At 44.6% G+C, this 23726-nt stretch overlaps 2 protein-coding genes across 3 annotated transcripts in view; both read left to right on the top strand.

Annotated features, from left to right (window-relative positions):
- The window catches only part of LOC119167468 (protein Skeletor, isoforms B/C), a 45396-nt gene extending 38010 nt beyond the window's left edge, over positions 1 to 7386 (top strand). Inside the window, exons 8-11 of one of the 2 annotated variants that reach the window (XR_005109227.2) lie at positions 1544 to 1743; positions 4272 to 4361; positions 6616 to 6662; positions 7203 to 7386. Coding sequence is in view for 1 of the 2 variants with exons in the window: in XM_037418947.2 (XP_037274844.2) it covers positions 1544 to 1743; positions 4272 to 4357 (286 nt within the window). In the remaining variant the exon portion in view is untranslated. The remainder of the gene's footprint in view (positions 1 to 1543; positions 1744 to 4271; positions 4362 to 6615; positions 6663 to 7202) is intronic. The other variant, XM_037418947.2, reaches the window with a different exon arrangement.
- An 8249-nt stretch (positions 7387 to 15635) lies between these two features.
- LOC119168531 (protein Skeletor, isoforms B/C-like) overlaps positions 15636 to 23726 on the top strand; it is a 38060-nt gene continuing 29969 nt past the window's right edge. Inside the window, exons 1-5 of the mRNA XM_075866217.1 lie at positions 15636 to 15868; positions 16473 to 16545; positions 17517 to 17619; positions 19883 to 20054; positions 21642 to 21717. Of these exons, the coding sequence (XP_075722332.1) occupies positions 15694 to 15868; positions 16473 to 16545; positions 17517 to 17619; positions 19883 to 20054; positions 21642 to 21717 (599 nt within the window). The 5' untranslated portion in view covers positions 15636 to 15693. The remainder of the gene's footprint in view (positions 15869 to 16472; positions 16546 to 17516; positions 17620 to 19882; positions 20055 to 21641; positions 21718 to 23726) is intronic.

Here is a 23726-nt window from a genome sequence, read left to right as displayed (position 1 = left end):
GTGTTAGGGTGCTCGCATCGTGGGAGCTTGGCGGAGCTCCCGTGTGTGTGGAGTGAGTCTAGGAGAGGGTAGGTTCAGTCCTTTGCCGCCTCTTCTCTAGCCATCCACTCTCTCTCATCCCTGCGCCCTACGCCCCCGTCCGTTCGCCTGTACGCATATATAAATGGAGTGAAGCGCGCGCCTCCCTCACGACCGTTCGCTGGCTGATGAATATGTAAATATATGGTTACGGTACAAATACTCGTCTTGTCGTTAATTTACGCCATTAAAATTACTATGGCGTGTGCTCTCGGCGCGTGAAAGGCATTGGCATTCCCTCACGATTTCCTCCGGGAAGGTGGGGGCAATCTTTTTTTTTTAATTTGAACAGTTGGTTTAACTGGCGGTAATTCACAGAACTGGCATGTGCTTTCTTTTTGCACATTAGAACATCGGTTGCCACTGCTTTTCTTGAAAATAATACAGTTCAGAATGCGAAGTGCAAGTTCCACATCATTGATGTGCGCTTAAACTTCTTCAGAGATTGCTGTGAGCATTACGACGTGAAGGGACTTTTTTTAGTTTATACCGCCAACATACGACTGCAGTGATATCTGTATGGCAACGTGCAAGTTTTTCATGTTTCAAAAATTTTTTTCTTAACGTCTTGTTAGTGTAGTGATGGTTACACACCTCTAACTGCAATTTTCATTCGAATACTTCATTTTAATGAATTGAGAATATTTTTTTTAATTTTCTTTGGGCGTTTTCTTTATTCTTGCCAATAAGAGCTTCAATAAAATAAAGGGGACATTTTTAAACCTCCTTTGTAGAAACTGACGCAAGCTGTGTGAGCGAAAAGCCTGTTTTTCCTCCCTCTTGAACTTGAAGTGTGTATATCCACGGAATATAAGGTGGAGTTTGTCGAAAAAATGCACATGACTGGAAGGAGCAAAATAAGCGAACGGGATTGTAAGGATAGCGGGCTTGATTATTGCGTACGCTTCCAACCTTGCATTTTTAAAACACAATCGTGTGATCCCTTGCCCAATATCACGGTAGCCACATATATTTTAAAAAGCACTGAAACATGCTTTACGGTGAACAAACTCGCAAAGCACTCATACGCGAGCGCCATCCGCTATGCTCTTTGCTTATAAATGAATTCACTCCGTCATTGCACGATCATGTGTTCAGAGAAGCCACCGTGACTCTCATAGTCTCATCGCTCATGTTGTGGCTTCTCGGTTATATGAGGCGCTACCCTATCCAGAAAAGAACAATTAGGCAATATTGAAAAATTGCAAGGTTCATGTACTTATTAACAGCCATCGAGCCACGGTTAGCCGAATCGCCTTATTCTGTTCTTGTCACCAACAGTGCACGTAATACTAGAACAATTTCGTCTTTCAAACTGCACTTGAGACCTAAACTAGTCCTGGCTACCACGTGATTAGTTATGCGAGATAGTACTCTCGTGTTCTACTCCTAAAATCTGTCGCACTTTGCAATCTTTAGTAAGCGTTTCGTTAGTTCGAGGTTGTACATCTCTCCACGTGCACAGGATGAGCAAGCTGGAACGATACGACAAGAAGGACGTGACTGCCATGCTGCCCACTGGCCACCACTGGAACGAGTACAGGTGGTTCTCGGTCTACTGTATGGACACAAAACAGAGCTACGCCGACTTGAGCATCGATCCGTCCATCACAGAGAAACTGCCCCTCTACGACCCTAGCTCGTCGGGTCATCACTCGGCGTCAGGTAGGCATGCTCAACTTTTCGAAGGATCCATGAAAGAAATTTGAGGAGCTGCTTACACTTGCACTAAACGATTCGCGAACAACCTTTGCCAAAGTGCATTGGCCAGCTTCAATGTCAACGATTAGACAAGTCAGGTCGCGAGGACCAGGACGGGACTTGAGCTCCAAGCGTCCTAGGATATGAACTACACTTTCAAATAAAGACGTTCATCCTCTCCCTCGCTTCGAAAAGAGGCCATAAAAGGCATAGTCAGTAACACTGGGGAAGTGGTTCTTCAATAAGAAGCCGTAGTCCACAGAGGGTTTGAAAAAACATTTGAGGGTGCACGATACAAATCTCCGAAAGATAAAGAGCATGTTTTGGAGGCACACAATGTGCCCCCTCTGATGTTTGGTATTCTTCAAGATATAACTTTTCAATTGGATGGAGCTGGGTTATGTTGCCCCTTCTTCATGTGGCTGTGAAGCTTTTCTGTTAGTTTTCTATGACATATGTATAAGACAACACGTCTGCCAGGTTTGCATGTTTGAAGAGCTAACATAGACTGAAGCAGGTTGAATGCGGCTGGAGACCACACAGCTTATCGGCAAACGGCTCAGATTGAATCAGTGTTACCCTTTGGTTTGACTATTCTTTGCCGTGGAGAAGTAAAATGCCGCTATTTCACGCTGCATAGTGTGTTATTTCAGATCTCTTTTTCCTTTTTTTATGACTTCTATATTTCCTTATCACTTCCACCACTCCAAAAGTGCTCCCTGAAATATACTCGGCTGATAATCACTGCTTTAGGGCTACTTTAACGCGCTGTGTCTGGTTCGTAAAATGCACGACATAAACTTTCATAACGCATGTATTCATATTGATTTCGTAAGCACAAACTGTGCTTGAACGGACGTCAATCGCACCAAACGTAATTCACGATTGGTGCGCTCTTCGAGAAATGCTGTCATGCACTGTTACTGATTTTGCTTATTTTGCGCTTGCTTGTACGGCTCGCTTTGTCTATTTTCTAGTTTTATTGACAGGAAGTATATGTACACCATGGTATACGGTCTGTCACAATGGTATGTACACCATGGCATATGTGGTCTGTCACATTGACGATCCGTATAAAGTTTACCTAGATAACATCGCACATGCGAAAAGCGCACGAGAGCTGCGGGCGGACGTTGCGCAGGTTCAAAGTAAACATGGCAGCCGTACTGTGGGGGCAGGAGATGGGTTGTTTGACCTATCGACGTGGTTGCCCGCAGACGCTCGTGCGGTATCATCAGATGAACTCAGCAGACGCTTCACGGCTTTGTAGGTGTGGTGCTCTCATCGAAAAGTTCAAGTTCAAGCCACTAAGTCAATATTTGTCGTGACGCGGCCGAGTTTTCTGAAGAAGTAAACTGCTAGTCATAACTTCCCATAGCATCCGTATTTCTGACTGTAATCTTCATTGCTTCGCCATGAAGGCCAAACAATGATATCATTTATTTCCCCATTTGCTCACTACTTATCAAGTGGGACAAGCCGAAACGTTCATCTGCCGAATGAATGTACCTCTGTTGTCACTCTTGCTCTTTGTGTTTAAGCTCGTCATATATCTTTTGAGCTGCTGCTGAATACGATAAATCGCCAATCTTCCATGTCCCTGCAGCAATTCCCGATGCTACGGCAATTCGCCAGGCTCTATACTTTCAACCGCAAAGTAGGCTTGTCCTTCAGATAAGTTACCGACAATCCTGCCTTTCGATACAACCTCAACCCCTCTCTCTGTCCCATAAGGCACAGTACTCTTTTGTAGCAAGGTTCGTGTTTTTATCTTAGGCTTTCCCATGAAACTTTTAGGATATTTTGCTGGAAATGCTCTATCTCTACATCTCTATCTTTACATATTTATCCCAAGTCACCTGAAAGTTGACTACATAGATTGATATGCCATTAAACGACAGACATTTTGATCGGATTAGTTTGTAGCGATGCATTATGGTAGGTAGTGACGTTTTACAAAAGATGAATAGAGAAAGTAAAAAAAAAGAATGACATGCACGTGGCCGCATTGCTTGTGCTTAATGACAAGCGATTGTGCTTAGTTTTTGCTGTATCCATCCTAGCTCTGCTAGCTGTGCTGCCTATACAGTGACAGTTACAGAGAAACTAGATCATTCAATAATTATTGTAGGCTGTGTGAACCACAGTGCATGAACCGAGACGAAGACGATGGGAAGGACACACAAGGCTTTGCCCTACTTATTGTGCTCGTCTCGGTTGTTGCTCCGTCGCTCACCATGCATCGCCAACTCACCAAAACTTCACGCTGTGAATCGTTGTAGAGTTTGCCACAACAGCATGCCACTGACCTTGTGCCTTGGCTTTTGGAAGTCAATACCCCAGAATTTATTTGTGTTTCTGGAACTATTACGATTTCATTGATCTCTCGCTAGCTCAAGAACCAAACATTCGACAGTTTATCAATATAGATCGTTTTATCCTCGCATATTTCATAATTTTATGCGTATGTTAACGTATACACATTTACGCAGGTTCCATGTACGATCCCCTCTCGGCACTTTCTACATTCGGTATGAGCCTCGTCGTGCTGCTGGCAGCTGTCGCATTTCAGCGATGAAACGGTGAGATTGTTTCTTTTTTTCTTCCTGTTTTTTTTTCTTTCATAACATAACAAAGTTAGCTGCGACTAGGTGAAGGGTTATCGAGTCTGCATAAGAAACGACGATTGGAACAACAATTTTCGTCCATCCCTCAACCACTCGCTACCACCACCGACGCATCATGCCCAAGTGTTATAATAATAATAATAATAATAATAATAATAATAATAATAATAATAATAATAATAATAATAATAATAATAATAATAATAATAATATCTGTTCCCAAACCCAATCGCTTACAGTCATTGCTAGCCAGATCTTTACTCCGACAAATGTAAACTCTGCAATCAGTGGGCGGACCTCAAACACATTATCTGGGCCTCTCCTAACTTCGTGAAGGGGCCAAACACCAAATATTTCAACGCAGAGCAGTGGGAGACTGCGCTGCTCAGCTCAAACATCCAGGATCAGCTACAACTTATCAGGCAAGCCGAAAATTCCACTAAGGCCCAAGGACTCTTAGCTGCCAGCTAGGGGAGAGGATACAATTCCTCGGAAACTTGCCGTTTTGAATAAAGCTGTTTCTCTCTCTCCCTCTCTGAGTGTTAACGTCCCAAAACCCTTATATTATTATGAGAGACGCCATAGTGGAGGGCTCCGGAAATTTCGACCATGTGGTGTTCTTTAACGTGCACTTACATCGCACAGAACACGAGACTCTAACAGTTCGCCTCCTTCGAAATGTGACTGCCGCCGCTGGGATCGAACCCGTGTCCTTCGGGTCAGCAGCCGATCCCTTTAAGCGCTGCGCCACCGCCGTGGTGGTTAGGCTAGAGTTTCGTGACGTTGAGAAGGCGCAGTCGCTGTTATCAACAGTTTTCCTTCGAACTCGCTACGGGACGGACACGTGTAGTTTGGAGGAAGAACAGAAGCCGCTGGAGGTAAACAGCTTCTAGTTATGGTGCGAACAAAATAAATGATCTGGGCAAAAATCGCGATGAGGACTATATACGAAAAGAGAGAACACGCGCACACAGAGAGACAGCGTGCCACTTCTAAGTAGGTTCATTTCAAGAAGAAAGAGGACGTCTATTTTTGCAGACAGATTTGTTACGCTTCATCGATCCACAGTCGCATTCAGATATTGGAACTCTTTCTGCAATAAAGATATCAGGCAACATTCACGCAACGATCCATCTGCTTGAATATTCTTCCTTGTTTTCTGTCTCAGTGATTACTCTGTTCCGCTTATTACTGAAATTAGGTGAAACAAACTTAATAATGGAGGCGAAAAAGCCATATGCACTGCTAGCATGCCCTATTTACACTTAGCTGTGTATTTTTAGGCTCTCGGGGAATGTTGGCTCTTTCGTTTGAAGCAAAGAAAAAATACGGCAGTTGAAAATTTTTGTGTTATTACCTCTTTTATATCGCTGTCTCTGCACACAACAGAATGCAACTTAACCTAAAGTTTAGTTTTAATAATTTATACTGCCTTCGATGTGGTGTCAATAAGCGACTTGTCGTACGTTCAATAGTTTCACGGAAAAGAAAAAAGTGAAGAAATATATAGGTTTGAAAACTTTTTTTTTCAGCATTGACGTAGGCAAAAAATGTAATTTATGTATGTCTATTGCTTCGTTCCCTCACACGAACAGCTTGATGAAATAATTTATCTGCTACGCTGACTACGCTAGATAGACAGATACGTGGGGTTTAACGTCCAATAACCACCCTATGATTATGAGAAACGCCGTAGTGGAGGGCTCCAAAAATTTCTGCCTCCTGGAGTTATTTAACGTGCACCCAAATTTGAGCACATGGGCTTACAACATTTTCGCCTTCATCGAAAGTGCAGGCGTCGCAGCTGGACTTTGATCCTGTAACCTTTGGTTTAGCAGCCGAGTACCTTAGACACTAGACCTCCGCAGCGGAGTGACTGTAGCGCCCAGTCCGAGCAGCTAGGCTGCTACACTTTATGACTGTTAGGATAAATATTCAGTACCATGAATATAGCTTGTATTAGCCCGGCACACATAAAAATAAAAGGGGAAAGACGACAGAGACGTCTAAAAAGATAGGCAGCTAGATAGGTGCCTACCTTTCATTTCTTCCGCGCTAATACAAGCTAAGTTCATGCCTACCTTTCATTTCTTCCGCGCTAATACAAGCTAAGTTCATGGATAACCAACTCGCCTGAGCCAAAGCACTTTCGAATTCAATACCGATTCAGTGCATCACACCTTAATCTAAAGGTGGGTTTTCGTTCTAGGTCCCTACCATCAAGTGAAGATTTCGGGAAGTCGGCTGCTTTCAACGGTAATGTCTGCCCAGGCTGTTACACAAAGTTGCTAACATATAATCAGTTTTCAGCTTCATGCCAGTTTGACACAGGGCTAGAAACCGCTGTGCAGAGTTTTATTCCACAAATATTATTTCATTTTGCCTTCATACAACTGTGGCGTTCGCTACCTGGTGTGTTTATGTACACCTTTACTTTCTTTTGGATTATCGAAAATCGTGATTTTGGGACTAGTGACTTTGCGACTGCAATACAAGCAGACCTGTTTTCAGGTTCTAAAGTTCTAATACCTAATAAAACCCGCTGAGTAAATTTCATGATATTGGCTCCCAATGTATCTAGCTTAGCTGCACAAGGTTTAAGTTGTTTATTGTGTGTACACAGCCGGGTTTCATCCTATAGAAACATCTCGGGAAAGGAAAAGCTAAAAGCTGTTGCAGCGAAGTAACAAGCGAATTAAGGGGCTAAGGTTTAGAAGGTGACATTTAGAGGTTACTGCACTTTTTCCTGTGCCTTGCTTCATAATATGTCACTGAAATGTCTATTGTTGTGCACAGGTTCCAGTGCACCATGGATCGTGTTCGTGCATGCAACCAGCCATCAACTGCAGCTGAGTGATGAACGTATAGGTCAAGACGCATCATGGACAGCTTGCATATACGAGACGGACTGTGGTGATGCTTACATATTTGTGCAACCGCGAATAAAATGCTCTCATTGAGGGCGTATTTTTTATGTATACTTACTGTGTCAGGGTAACTAGCACGCTTGCCGTCGTCCCTTCCTGTGGCGTCAGCCTAACACCGCCAAGATGCTTCTGTTTTCGGATGTAGATGCTTCTACATCCGAAAACTGCTCAACATTGAATGGGTGGCTGACAACTTTTGAAGCATCGTTTCTGCAGTTATAGTGGACAATAATTTCGAAGCTCAGTTTAGTTTAAAACCTTGTATCGCACTCAGTTATCAGGAGTCGGAAGCTGCTATCGACGTTGCTGTTCAATTAGCTGCATTATTAGAAGATGGCTGATAGTACTGTATTATGGTCCTTTAAAAAACACGGATATAAAAAACTTTTTTTAACTTTAGAAGAATGTCTTTAGGCATAGTACTACGCTGGGTCATAAATAGGCAAATTTGCTTTATGTACGAATTTGATTTTATAATATAAAGTCCCAAACCACCATATGATTATGAGAGACGCCGTAGTGGATGGCTCCGGAAGTTTCGACCTACTGGTGTCCTTTAACGTGCACCCAAATCTGAGCCCATGGGCCTACAGCATTTCCGCCTCCATTGAAGTTGCAGCCGCCGCAGCCGGGTTCAAACCCGCAACCTGTGGGTCGGCAGCCGAGTACCTCAGCCAATACATCACCACGGCAGCACTCTTTATGTACGAAGTCTAGCAACGAGCAGTGGAACGGTCCTTCGGTCCTTCAATCCAGCGAACAAGGCCTGTCTGGCCTGAGGCCTGTTGTTTGTGGCGTATGGCTTAAACGCAGACCTATACAAGTCCACGTCAAGTTCATCGCAGTCATATGGATGAGTGGCGCGTTACAATGTTAGCACAATGTACATTAGCAAAGTGTAAAAGCCACTGCTTCTGAACTAGAACACCCTGAACCACCTCGGTACCTCCAATAGTGGGTGCGTGTTTGCAGAAATGAGAAATCATCACCGTGATATTATTTACTACGTGTATCCTAAACACCTATACATAGCTATGCACCGTAGTGGGTATGAGTCATAAGTCAGGAATAAGAACGCCCCGTGTGTCTGTCGAATCTAGTTTGCGACATGTACTCGTCCCTCACGGCAATAATGTCAAACGTCATGGCCCGCCAGCTAATCCAAGTGAGTCTCGTGCTCTGCGCCGCCCCGCAAGGTACGTTTCCTCTATTATTTCTTTACTTTCTCCATAGCAGCGGGAGAGGCACGTGATTTAAAATCAGGAACAAGATAAATGAGGCCTCTGTGTACTAAGCATTAGGCTTCTTTGTGGTTCCTATTGTTGTATACACAATGGGAGCGTCGTTGTGCTCCCTTTGTTTATCTTGCGAGTCCTACTTATTTGGCAAGAACGCAACGTAATTCCTCATTGCACAACATGCCTACTTCTGCCTTGTCCACTACCGAGAGTTTTCTGGAAGACACAGGCCTTTCTTGCTCTCCGGAAAAGTCTGAGCTTCTCCTCTATAAACCGGTCAGGAGGGGCCGTCGACCGCGAGGCTGGGTGCCGCCCCTAGAAAATGACATCCACTTACGTACCAAAAGTGGACGATCAATCCCCAAAGTCGCTTCCATTCGGATCTTAGGTATGACGCTAGAAGCAACGGGCACCAACACCATCACGATTAAAAGGTTGGAAAAAAAGACAGACAGTGTTATTAGGCTCATAAGACGGGTGGCTAACCGAAGGACAGGACTATCAGAGGACAACTTGGTCAGGCTTATACATGCTTTTCTGCTGTGTCATTTTGCATATGTGGCGGCAATGCATGTCTGGAAGAGAATGGAAAGGGACAAGCTTAATGCAATGATCAGGAGAGCTGTAAAGAATGCCCTTGGGCTCCCCAACTACACCCACACCAATCGTCTCCTGCAGTTGGGAATTCATAATACATTGGAGGAAATTGCGGAAGCACAAGAAAGAACACAGGTAATTAGGCTGTCTGGCTCAAAAGCGGGGAGGATGATTCTCGCAGAAATGGGTATTCCACCAGCTCAGATTGAGGCTCTGTACCAAGGGTTGACGAGGGATCAGAAGGAAAACATCATTGTCTCGCCTGCCCCGCGGAACATGCATCCCCAACGTAATGTTGGAAGGAGGAGAGCGCGCGCTCGGGCCCTTCTTCGCCAAGTTGCGGATCTTGACGGGGGGGCCTGTTTCGTAGACGCGGCGCAATATGATGGCCAGAGAGACCGATTCACGGTAGTGGCAATCAACCACAAAGGCATTACAATTAATGCGGCGTCGGTATGCGCCAGAACTGCCAATGCAGCTGAGCAGGTTGCCATCGCCTTGGCTCTTTTAGATCAGCGTAATGAACACATATTTAGCGATTCTAGAGCTGCCATTCGTGCCTTCAGTGTTGGAGCTGTGTGCAAAGAGGCCAAAAATATACTCGGTGATAAGTTGCTTACAACCCATACCATTACATGGTTCCCAGCTCATATGGGAAACATGGACGGAGGGATCATAAATCTCAATGAGTTGGCCCACTCCAGGGCGCGAGGGTTAGCTGTCCGCGGCCATGGAGGACCTTTGGGTCGAACTGGAGATTTCGTAAACAGGGATCCGCCAACTACATATAATGAAATAACCCAACATTTCGCTATGGATAGGAGAATCTTTCCACCTCCACATGCGAAGCTAAATAGAGCGCAGGCGCTTACATTGCGATTACTTCAAACAGAAACGTACCCTAACCCTGCCTTTCTTCACAAGCTTTATCCTGATGTTTATTTAACCAACTCGTGTACAAAATGTGGCGGTTTAGCCACCTTACACCACATGCTCTGGGAGTGCCCTTCGGTACGTGGCACCGATACAGCATCGTCCAGAAAGTGGGACTCCGCTCTCCGGAGTCCAGACATAACATCGCAACTTTGGGCTGTCCAGAGGGCCCACGATGCGGCGCTAGGGCTCGGCCTTACTGTCCCATCGTGGGAGCGGCCCGCCGTGTGCTAGGGCGCACGCCTTCGGACTTGTCAATAAAGTTTTTCCAAACCAAACCATGGCCCGCCAGCTAATCCAAGTGAGTCTCGTGCTCTGCGCCGCCCCGCAAGGTACGTTTCCTCTATTATTTCTTTACTTTCTCCATAGCAGCGGGAGAGGCACGTGATTTAAAATCAGGAACAAGATAAATGAGGCCTCTGTGTACTAAGCATTAGGCTTCTTTGTGGTTCCTATTGTTGTATACACAATGGGAGCGTCGTTGTGCTCCCTTTGTTTATCTTGCGAGTCCTACTTATTTGGCAAGAACGCAACGTAATTCCTCATTGCACAACATGCCTACTTCTGCCTTGTCCTTTCCGAATGGTACAAAAGAGCTCGGCGCAACGCTGGCCCGAGGTCGCTGGCCAACCTGGCCGGCGTTGGCCATAGGTCAGCTGCCGAGGTCTGCCCACGTATGGGGACTGACACGGACCTCGCGTCGGTCGATGTGATGGCCGCCGACGTAGGTCCGACCTTATTGACTGACCTGGCCGTGTGCCAGCCTCCGTAGGGCCCCGTTCGGTCCAGTGAAAATTAGCACGTGGCCAGCTGGCGGTCACTAGGGCATAGCCCCGAGGGCATGAGGGGGGGGGGGAGTAGCTATAGCCCCTTCTTGATTTTTTTTTAGTTTGCACGCCTACGGCATTGTATTCATCTGCATGCACACCTACGAACCCATACACGAACATACATAAAGTATGATTGCACCTCACTGTACCCCACAAGAAAATATCAGCTCACGTCAGTAGCAGCCACTGTAGGTCATAGGTATTTGAAACTATAGGAAAATTAATGAAGCTCACGTCACATGTTCATGGATCAAAAACATATATTTACACGAATTCTTTCCACAAACACGGGCGAGTCGTGGATGCTCCCTCCGTGATACCTGAGCGATCAGCCACCTTCCTTGTCCTGGGTTTCAACCAACCATTTTTTTTTTTTACGTTGCGGATGTCCTGTATTTATGTACCAACTCGATTTACCATGAGGCAGCCTATAAATACAAGAAAATAAATACAAGAAAGATCATGATGAGCTCAGCCATCAAGCCATTGAAGCACCACTCCAAGATTTCTTAGAAAAAAAGTTCACTTGCTTTCAAGCTAATAAGGCCAAAGGTGATTAGTAGTTTAAGAGTTTTCCTGCTGAAGCCAATTATGCAAACAGACATTCCAACCAAGCAAAACAAAGGTGAAACTGATTACTTTTTTAAACAGTATTGTAAACATTAAGACCTACGCTAAAAGGAGCTAAATTGGTCGGGAAAATGTGCGCTTCCCGTCAGTATTTTCTACAAGCTATATATAACGGAACTTTCAATTCCGTGACAGAGCACAGCAATATTTTCAGCCTAAAAATGATGGGAGCAGCTGTATAGCACGCAAAAAGGCAAACTGATCACTCGTTCAAAGGTAGTGCTTAAATTGCGTACAGTTGTACAAGTATCGCAAATCATGGCATGCTATTGCTATAGCTCGAATAGCGGAGCGATGAACTCAGATACTGCAAGAGAAATACTGTGCTTTTCTTTAGAGCACCCCCCCCCCCCTGAAGTTGGTGTCGAGGTGTCGGCAATAAAACTGCAGTTCAATCAAAAGCGGTTCTGTATTCAGTCAGAGCGTTGTACCTCTCAATAACCTCTCAGTCAAAGCGTTGTACCTCTCACCTCTTAATAACAGCAAAAAGAACGAAACCATGGCCGGAGTATTGCACCCTTTCCTGTTCACAAAGATTTTGCTACATTCCATTCTTTAGGCCTTACACCTCTAAGCCTCACACGATCGATGCGCTGGAGTTCGTATAGGGACAGGCGGGAGAGCTTCTTAAGGAGTCACGTATGTTTAACACCTTTTAAAGGACATGACACTGCGCTTTCTCTGTCGTCCTAATGTGTATTTTACGAGGAATTAAGGCAGATATACTCACCGAACTTTAAACCACGCTGTTCGCATGTTGTCTCCTGTAGAATCAACAGTTAAAGTGATTGCAGCTGTCACTACTATTCCCCAGATTTCTATATTCGTATAGGCCATAGTAGCGTATTTTAAAAATGCGAAAAAAATAAATTCATAGTTGTGAGACAAATATGTTACCTTTTCTTGGTACGCTTTCTTGAAATTTATGTGTAACAATGATTTTAGCTAAAATATTGCACCTAGACGGCCTTCATGTGTCACATGCACTGCAATTATGCCGAAATTAGAGTGATGTTACTGCCCATATTTCAAAAAAGAAAATAAAACGCAGAACAGACGTATGTTTCTGTTTACACTACGCGCAAAATGACAAGCATGATCGCCCGCGCTTCTATTTGTCACCGATCTAAATAAGAGGTCTGCCCAAAATAAAACTGCGACGTCGGGCCAAGCACACTGGCCGACCTACGGCCGACCTAACCAAATGGCGTTGGCTGATGGCAAATCTACGACGTCGGGCCAAGCATGGTGGTGGGCCAATCGCGCACCTGCCCAAGTGGCGTTGGCAAATAGTAAATTTACAACGTCAGGCCAAGCACGCTGGCTGACCTAATGTTAACCTGGACAATGGCCAGTCATGGGCCAACCACTTTTTTTCACTTGTCTGGCCGACTAAACTGGCCGCCGACTGGATGCCAACCCTTAACCTACTGTCGGCCACTGGCCATGTCCCCTTGAGTTGTTCTTTACTGCCATCTTGACCAACGTCAATGAGAATACCCTACCTAGTAAAAGAAGACCTTTCTTCCCTATAACTGTCCTGTGAACGGTGCAGCTGAGAAAGAGAATGGAGAAGTACAATAATTGAACGAATGAAAGAATGTTAAAGTAAAGGACAATATTCTCGTCTCGGTTTTTCCGTGCGAGAGGCACGATATCACGATGCACGATGCCCTAGTCGGGGGCTCCAGGCATTTCGACCATCTGGGATATCTTGACGTGCATTGACCTAGTGTTGTACTCAAGCTTTCAGCAATTCGCTTCCAGTGAAACTCGGTCACTAATGCCTTAATTGAACTTGCGTCCTTAGGGACAGCAGGAGAATATTGTCAACGCTGTACTATCCCTGCTTGCAACACAACAACGCAAGCGACAAGTTATTACTACGAATAAAAATTGCAAAATAGCGTTATGCTACCGGCTGCGAGTACGCTCTACCCTGTCAGGAGCATACTCGCTACCGATATATACATGCATATCGCTACAGACACTTAGCTATGCCTCTTTTGTGAATTCTGGCAACATTGCGATGGTCATTTCAATCTCTACCAAGGTGACTACAAGAATTCGCTGAGCTTATCAAAACGGCAAAGTTTTTTTCTCTTTTTTTTTGGTGGCGTCTTAGGCGAAGAGCCACTAGATATTTTAATTTTTTTCTCTATACTTCCAAGAACCTGCTCTTTACGAACATACTGACATAATTTGACCGCAAATAATACACACACAAAGTAAAGAAACACTCAACGACAAGCACAAGCGGCTTGTATGTTGTTACTTAAGTTGTTACTTAAGTCTGCATGTTGTTACTTAAGGCTGTATGTTGTTGCTTAAGGCTGCATGTTGTTACTTAAGACATTGAGTGTTTCTTTACTTTGTGTGTGTATTATTTGCGGCCAAATCATGTCAGTAAGCAAGTACCAACTAGGCCAACAATCAGTATTGTTACAAGATATCTTTACGAACAGATTGAATGCCGGGAAATCTTCTTCAAGAAGTATTCGCTAGTCCCATCTTTGTGTTTCTCTTTCCTGGCATGTTCCAAATTCTTTTTTTAACAAAACTGCTACTTGAAGTATTGTAGGTACTCTCATGATGCTTGCACTCCTCTACAGAGGCTTGTACGCGCCTAAACTGACTCCTTCACATTCTTCTCGGTAAATGATATTGCTCGCAGCGTAAAAGTTTCAAGAAGTATAGTATTCTCCCATACATGGCACTTTATTTTCTCTTGCGAGACAACACGTGCGCTGGTGGTGCGTTTATAGCTCCGTACTAATCATAGCCCTAGAATAGAGCTTGTGCTACACACCATTAAATCATTCGCTTCACTTGAACGCAGCGTCTAATGGGAAGGGGCTGTGCAGGGGAAGGGTGGGGGAGGACAAGGGTTGGTCATTCTTTCTGGTCACCTAAGGTAGGCATGTACGGGCAACATGGCATTTATGACACAAGACCTGGTGTTACTGTATGAATGAAGACCCAATGCCTCCTAGAAAAATTATGCTTGGAACGTGAGCCGCGAACGTGCCGTCCTACCCTCGAATTTCGCCCTCTCGCTCCGGTACAAAGGCGAACGCACCAACGCTCTCACAGTTGCCTCCGAGCAGCTGTGATGTCACGTGACAGAGCGGTATGGTTATGCCACGTGACTGAGCGGTATGGAGGCGAGTGGTTCCACGCGGCGGACGGTCGCAACACGTGGCAGGAGACATGGCCTCCGAGATTTTGTGCTGGCAGAAAGCTCCCAATTGAAAAGAGAGTGGCGTTCCAGGCATAGTTTTTCTAGGAGGCGTTGGAAGACCTTATGTTAGTGTTGCATGTACATGTCTTCATTAGGGTTAACCAATGTAAGTGCATCGCAGCGGTACCATCTAAAAAATTCGCGATGCACTCGGTACGCCCTGTCGCGTTAGTGGCTAATGAGCGTGGTTATCAGCATAATTATCACCAGCCTGACTACGCCACCTGCAGGGCAAAGGCCTCTCCCCTGTTCCGCCAATCAACTCGGCGCTGTACCCAACGCTACCATGTCATACCTGCAAGCTTCTTATTCTTGTCTGCTCCCTTAATTTTCTTTCTCCTCCTCACGCGCTTTCCTTACCTCGGTAGACAGCGACTAAAACAGCGTGAAGGATGGGATGATCAAAAAGGGAACACAGACACTGCTCTGAAGTTACGATGTTTAAACGTATTTCTGTTCTCTTTTCAATCGTCCTCTTCTTCACGGTGTTTAATTCGTCGTCTGCTAGGCAGCATCAACCAGCCCAATCAAGCACACTGTTGAAGCTTTCTCTTGGAATTCAGTTCGTTTCTCCCAACGGCCACCGCTTATGCTGATACTGCGCTACGTGTCTGGTCCATGTCAACTTCTTCTTCTTGAGCAGGGTTATAGCCACGTATGATTTTACCGATAGCAGCAAGCAAGCCCCCTTGGTATCGCATTCAAAGAACAGTTCACTGGGCCCATTTATCACGGAAAGCTGAGAATCGATGGCGGACCCTTCTGGGAAACACGTCATCACTTATTTATTTTTATTTTTTAATGACAGCAGAGCTTGTTTTCTTTTGTACTGGGGAAACGGGTGAGAAGAATGAAATGCGCTAGGTTGATATAAAAATCGTTTGCACGTGTATGCTCATCGGAAGCTTCCTCGCTTCTGGTTCCTCCGCAGTAGTCTTGAGCGTCTACTACGGCAAGAGCCTCGGCGACATCAAGACGTTTGCTCACGGGTTCACCGGCACCGTGTACGTCGCCAACGATACCAGCATCGTCATCTCGGGCCTCAACTATGACGGCAAAGGACCCGGTAACAAGCCGTCTTGTTTCATTGATTTCCTGCGAGGTGTATATGTATCTGTTAGACTAAAACCGTAGTACCGTGCGCCACACACTAGAAAGTATGCAGGATTCTCATAGGGGAGGGAGGGGGGTGAAGAGGGTAAAATTGGGGCTGTATGATGGGAAGTATGATTCTTGAAGCCGAGTATAAGGCATCAAAATTCATAATCAGCTAATATATTCGAAAATCCTGGAAGATGGACAAGGTATTCAGACGGGCCTCCCCTCTCTACCATTTCCCTAATCTCTGTGAAACCCCCGGAAACGCCATAAGCACTAAGCGATGAATCGAAGAAGTTACTGGGAACTGATAGTTAATGAGTCGTGGTAAGGAAAAAGCAATCCTGCTTCTATAAAATACGCCTTCGCTAACAAGAAAGGATGCAGTCAGCTGCGTGTTTAAAAAAATATAAAGTTTTTTTTTACCATAATCACGATGCTGAAGAACAGGTAAAAATTGGGAGCAAAGGCGAAGAAAACACGAAAAAAAATAGACACCCTTGTGTCAATGCTGTACCACACTGCGACTATGGAAAGCTTTTCAACACTTCTCCATTACCTCGCCGTAACAGCGGCCCACTTCTGGGCTAGCCACACCACTGCTCTGGACAAGAAAGGCGACCAGCTCCTCGACGAACACGGAAGGTGAGTGTGAGGTGCGCGGCAAGTGTCCAGGTCACGAAAGTGAAAATCCACTCTCCCGTTTAGAACTACTTCGGATGAAAATAGAGTTAACAAGGCGCCACGGAACTAACAAGGCAAAGAGTAACTTCTATAGAGGGTCAATAGTCTCGGACTATACGGGATAGATAGATAGATAGATAGATAGATAGATAGATAGATAGATAGATAGATAGATAGATAGATAGATAGATAGATAGATAGATAGATAGATAGATAGATAGATAGATAGATAGATAGATAGATAGATAGATAGATAGATAGATAGATAGATAGATAGATAGATAGATAGATAGATAGATAGATAGATAGATAGATAGATAGATAGATAGATAGATAGATAGATAGATAGATAGATAGATAGATAGATAGATAGATAGATAGATAGATAGATAGATAGATAGATAGATAGATAGATAGATAGATAGATAGATAGATAGATAGATAGATAGATAGATAGATAGATAGATAGATAGATAGATAGATAGATAGATAGATAGATAGATAGATAGATAGATAGATAGATAGATAGATACCCGTCCTTGTCCGCCTTTTTTACGCCTAGCATGACGGCTGCGCAAATTATACGCAAACTATGGAGACGAGTGTTCGCAGATTTATAAGGGCAGTACGAATCATTCTTACCCTCTGACGGCCCTCATCATCCCAATCGGGTCGCGTCATCCACTGTTCATGTTCATAGCATAAGATGAGCCCAATCGCATTTCCCAATACTGCAGCCGTTTTCATATTTGTCAATTTAGTTAGTGAGCGAACGCATATTGCCACCTGACTAAAAAAATTCGCCCACATGTCTATTGCCATAATACTTCGCCATTAGTGTTAACGTTATGCCTTATCACGGAAACTCACTGCTTTTCTTCAATTTTAGTATTGTAATGTTACTCACGTGGTATGATCCAATAACTTCGCAGCGTCAAGGTGTTGAAGTCTTACAAGAGCGCCAAGGTGCGGCTGACGTTGGCTAAGAAGATCACCGACTACAAGTCTTTCGGCATTTACTGCAAACAGTTTGGTGTAAGCGAGCCTGTGTGGTCATCTTCACACGCGTTTTTTTTTCATTTTTATGCGTAGTTTATATAGTGAACCCTATTGAATTTAGCTGCCTCAGCTCACAGTGAGGATGATAATGCGGCAATCATCACGTGGCGACGATGCGTAGGTGTATCAGGACCACTTGTCAATACCAGGAGTGGGTTCCGTTCTACTCAGCATGTAGAAGACTCTTTGAAAAAGCGATGCTTCGACACTCAATGTGCAGGGAAGGAGTGGTAGGGGGCTTATAATTTTCGAGTCAGTATCACTCATGAAAGCATGCTTACATGTCTTCTTGAGAGTTAACAGATAAAACTACAGCCTGATGACGTAGTCACCAATCATAATTCCGATGATTATTGAGCTTAACCATCTGTCCTAATTTTAGTTGGATAAAATAACACTCGTGTAGGGCACGATGATTCTCATCTAAGGGATCCCGTTAGCGCCAACAAGGTACAAAGACTGTGAATAAAGATTAGGAATCAAATGGTCAGGCACTAAACACCTGTCGAACAAGGGGCCTAATGTCCAAGACCACTTGCTTTCTGCTCTTTCTTTCATTCTATCTGTTTCTGCTTTGTGCTAACACAAATCCATGTGATCAAAATCGTTGAAGAGAGAATATCGTCCCAGCCAGTATTTTCAAGATGAGAACTTGTATTCGTTGGGGCGGTTAGGACCCTAATTCAGGCAAGCCCTCCTACTGCAAAGTGTCCTCTACTGGTAATCTCCGTTCATCAATTTTTTTTGTCCTGCGCTAGTTGTGCAGTCCTGGCATTGTCACTATATTAACTTTAGAAAGAATAGTTGAATGTAGTACATTCTTCTTTCCCTGGTTATTGCTGTTATTTGCAATATATCTAATACCCTATCACGTCAACCTTTCGCAGTAGTATTACCGAATGTGGCATTTTTTTGTTTTCTTCTTCTATTTGCAACACGCTATTTTTGGTATTCGTCCCTGTTGACATAGTAAACTTTATAACTGTATGAAATACATCACTAGGTCAATTACCACCTGTTCTAGTAAAATCGTACGTTCTCTCACCATTCTGTTGCGTAAAGAAATTATGGAAGCGGTGCTCAGATAAATAAATCAATGATCTCCAAGTATTTCCAAGCATTTCCAACGAACGAAGTCTTCCTTGTATATGATATAACACTGTATCCAGAAAAAAACTTACAAGCATGCTTCACTGATAACCTATGCTTAAAGTTCAGCTGTTCATCGTACAAGGGCAGGGCGTGCAGACAAGAGCACAATGAAAATTACTACGTGTCTCATTTACGTGTGTACATGTACATGATTAGGATTGTGTTTATGCAGTGAGTGCAGACGCGGGCAACCTTTTTCGTTAGTCACACCAAGCACCATGCGGCGCCCTTTTTCAGGCATAGGAAAGGTAGCAAGAGAACTCTCTTGATAGCATTTATATAGGAAATTTCCTCATAAAACAGCGTCGTTCAGGCTTTGCGAAGCGGGATATATATTTAATACGGGCGTAAGATGAATTCCTTCAATAGTTTCACGAAGAAGAAAGCCACATATTCAGGAGTTAGTTTAACCGATTGCACGGAAAATGCACAGTTTCGTATACTACAAAAAAGACGACATACAATACAGGTGCCACAATAGATGCGATTGCGTCGGGAATCCAATAGCCTAATTCTTCATGCACCGAAATTATGACTGCTCATAAAAATATACAGTAGGGTGCAAACAGATAATACTGGCGGCAATAATAATTTATGTTTCTGTTAATTTGTGCCTCCTACAGCAAAGGTGACCTAACTACGGCGTTGTTCATTCATTCCTATTGTCATGTTTTTCTTGTAATATTGCCACGTAGCCGTGACGTTGGCGAAGGCAGTCGTCGGTATGTCCAAGATGAAACTGCTTATTTGGCCGAACTTGTGACCGGAAAACGGAAAATCTGATTACGGCAATACACACAAACACTTAAAGCGGCGAACTGAGCGCCGGCGGTCGATCAACTGACAAAAGGTGAAGCACGTCGGTATTTATGCATGTGGCGTCGAATATTCTAGCGTTATCGCTAGCGGCCTCGTAAGTTCCAGAAGGAATTGTAACGTTCGCGTTGTGCCCGTAGTCACATAGGAAAGTTCCAAGATTATCTCGACGTTCTTGGTCATTCGTTGTGGTTCGCACAAGGCAGAAACTACGATGCAACAGTGTCACAACAAAACTTGAAGAAGGAATGTGGCATTATGCACACCGCAGGCCGACTTCGGCAACGTCCAGATTCCCGCTGGCTACGAACTGCCCAAGGAGCAGAGTCTCGGCCCGCTGGTCGCCAAGCAGCACAACACCAAGGCTGCCGAAGTTGTTCTCAAGGACAGTGAAACCATGCTGCTGAAGCAGTTCGAGTTCGATGCTACCACTTGCATCGGATGTGAGTACAGTGCGAACGATATGGGCTTACAGAGTGAGAATGTTTGCACGAGAAGCTTTCCTTTCAATGAAGTCTTGGAAGACCCTTTTTGTACCTTGTCTGATGCCACATACGTAGAGCACTACTAACCTAACGAATCTCCATACAGATAAACTTTAATGTTTTATACTCCAAAAAAAATGTGTCAATGGCGAGCGGTATTCTATATGGAAGCACTAAAATAAACAAGAAACTGGCCTTCTTTTATTTACGCTGCAACAACATTGACGCATTCAAGAGGACAACGACTCAATTCCCCAACTCAAGTTCGGTAAATTTCTGAGCTACATTTTGCCCATGTTGGCCGCTATGCTACTGCTAAATCCTTGCTCAGAAAAACTCCTCTCGGCCGATTAGCTGGTAAAATCTCTTTCTGCCAATCATCGCTCGGTGAATTTGGTTACCCTAGCCAGCTGGCCAATAGCGATGAGCCCTTAAAAACAATTTTTTTTCGTCGAGTTAATGCTCATATATGTAGGCGGTTGGGCGACGACGACACTGAATAACTCGCAACACCGCTTAAATAAAGTGTCGTGTGTCGATAGAGCTACGGACGCCCGAAAATTACGCTCCTTCCAAGTCGTCATTTTTCTCGTCAACTAATTCACCAATAAGTAGGGGGGGGGGGGGGGGTCGAGTTTTACATTCCGCGATTTTTCGCCATTATCTGCGTTTTCAAGGCGAGCTCTGGACGTCTCATCAAACGCACAAATTGACCGTCGACCTCACTCTCAACACGAGTGATGCAAACAATCACCGCGTGATGGCGTGATAACGGTGTCACAGTGACGTCACATGAGGATGCCATTACGCAACATTGTTGCCTTGTCTGTGGTGGGCGAAACATGGAGGAAGCTAAACGTTTGGCGAGAAGCAGGAAGTTTGCGATTCCTCCGATCTTGGAGACAACGCCAAACCACGTAAGGGCAGAAAGCATTTGGAGTGGGCTGTGGAACGCCAATACATTGTCTGAGAAACAAAAAAAGAGATGGCTTTTGCCTTCAATTTCCTTTAGGAGAGTGCCTAAGTGACCGTGATAGTTTATCTGGTTGATCATCGGGAGCAGCTTTGCATTTGGATACATTTGTACAACTTAACATACATCAGGCATAGGCACGCATGAACACACATGATTTGCCTTAATTCTCCACACCGAACGAAAAGTACCTATGGCAACGCTATCAGTTATCTTCGTTTCGCCTCTCGAACAAACGCTAAAGATTGAACCCGCTCGATGCTAAGAATAAGTACACATAAAATGAGCGACTCAAAACTCGACTTTGCCCGGCGCTGCGACCTGTAGGGATGTGCATGCTTAAGACATTATACAAGCACACTTCAAAATCCACACATCGGCCTGTTGATAACTCTAGGTATTGTCAATAGCTCATTGATTTTGTAAAATAAAGATTGTGATGCCATTTCAATGTCCGTTAACCGCACATATGACTTGTAGGACAATTGAACGCCATCATCATAATTCCTAACGCTTTCCCACGCTCAGTCTTAGGGTTTGGAACGTCTCTTCATTTTGATAACCTTTCGCAGCGGCTTTCTTCGTGGCTGCTCCAAGTGCCAATCCACAGCCTGACAAGCATACTCACCTTGCGTACGACCACGGAAAGTAAGTGTGGCCGCAACTCCTAAGTCAAATGTTCGATCATCGTGTACGCTTTGTTCAATGTCTAGCAAGTTTCAAAACTACCTGTGACATGTCACGCCCTCTCTAGTTCGGTGTTCGCGTACTCACGGTGGATGTCCAAAGAGCCATCTAAGTGGATAGGTGCAATTTTACGCTTTTATGGGTGAAAAGAACGGACAAGCAACCACAGAAGTCCAGTGGGAGGCGTTGCTGACGTCGCTAAACTCTGAGCACCAGCTCCGGCTGATGAAAAGATCTGGGCTGTCGGCTGCTAGCCATAGCTACCTGGAATGAGGCAGTCACCCACCTCTGGGTGAAGAGAAGACGCACCTGGTCACCGGATAAACTTTATTTATCTCTCTCTCTCTCTCGGTTTCAACAATAAATTACCGCTTGCTCAACTGCTTGCGTCAGCAGGAAAAAGCATTTGAGGGTTATCACACCCTATAGCCAGTCACACAACTTGCTTCATATCCCCTTGTTTTCGTCGTACTGTTAACGATGGCAATAGTCATTATATCGTACGTGAAGCAGCCCAATTTCGACGGGGACAAAGGCGGCAAGAAGGATGACACTCGCTTCAATCGCGCTCATATTTGTTCCGCTTTTGTGTGTGTCGAATGTAGCATTGTTCTTGTCCCCTTTAACCCCGCCAATGTTGCACTACTTGACCGTATGGTATAGTTTTCAGTCACCAAATTGTCCAGCTCTCAATCCTGTTGAACGACAATGAGCTTGATAATGCTGTAGTTAGTAGGAACCCATTGTCATGATTTATGGTCTTGTAGAGTGGTTTTAAAATGAGAAGCCATGGACTCCAAGGGTTCCACGGATCCAAAACTAGAAAAAAACATGTTTTTTTAGGATACACTATGGCCAATGACAGTGGCCTCTTCTAAATTGGAGCAGTTTTCAACACATAACAGTTTTACATTGCACCAAGCTCGACTTAACTTTCCTTCTCTAAAAGTTGGTTGTAAAGTCTTTTCCTGGTGTCACTATCGCAACGCAAAACAGTGTATGGTGTGTTTTGGTCTCACGGCTTAATTTGGGTGAAATTCGTTACTTTGCCATTAATAATGGTTGGGTTTTTAGGGGCGAAGCTCCTTATGGCATGGCTTGTGCGTCCCTCGTAGTACGTAACCACCAGTGGATCATACCCGAAATAGGTATAACATTTGACCTCCAAGTTGGTGCTGGTGAGAGATTTTTTCTGTGCGTTGTTTAACAATAAAAAATAGTGCTCAATGTACACGACAATAGCTGCTAATGGGGAATGAGAGACAGGAGCATTTGGCTTTTAGTCAACGCGCACGCTGCGATTCTTATTAGCAGCCATTGGCATGTACATTGAGCACTATCGGACAAGAAATGGTTGCAACATTATACTCGCTGGGTGTAACCTCCCTAGTTTTAGAAAGGTCTAGCGAGCGTTGAGCCGCAGTGCCACGAATACAATGAACTAGCATATACCATGCATGAATTCGAAGTGGTTAAAGGGGGGAAGCAGATACGAAGCGCAAGCCGTAAGGAATTAAAAGCTGAATCCTCCTGTCTCTCATTTCACATTAGCAGCCACTGGCATGTACATTGAGCGCTATCTGACAGGAAAAGGTTGCTACGTTATACTCGCTGGACGTAACCTCCTTGGTTTTAGAAAGGTTTAGCGAGCATTGGGCCGCATTGCCATGAATACAGTGAACTAGTATATACCATGAACTCAAGGTGGTTGAAGGTGGGAAGTAGACCCGAAGCGCAAGCCGTAAGAAAGTGTGCGTGTGCCACCTCTCGTTTAGTCCTTGGAATGTCCACTGAATGGCGGTACTTCTATATGGGGAATATATGATAAAAAGATGCGAGATGGTGGGACTTGGAGTGTTGAATAGATGGACGAACGGACACACAGACAGATGCCTGGATGGACGCATGAACGGACGCAGGGGCGGATGCATGAACGAACGCAGGGACGGGCGCACGAACAGACGCATGGA

This window comes from Rhipicephalus microplus, chromosome 6 (assembly GCF_043290135.1).
Source record: "Rhipicephalus microplus isolate Deutch F79 chromosome 6, USDA_Rmic, whole genome shotgun sequence".
Taxonomy (NCBI): domain Eukaryota; kingdom Metazoa; phylum Arthropoda; class Arachnida; order Ixodida; family Ixodidae; genus Rhipicephalus; species Rhipicephalus microplus.
This window is presented reverse-complemented; position numbering and strand designations above follow the sequence as displayed.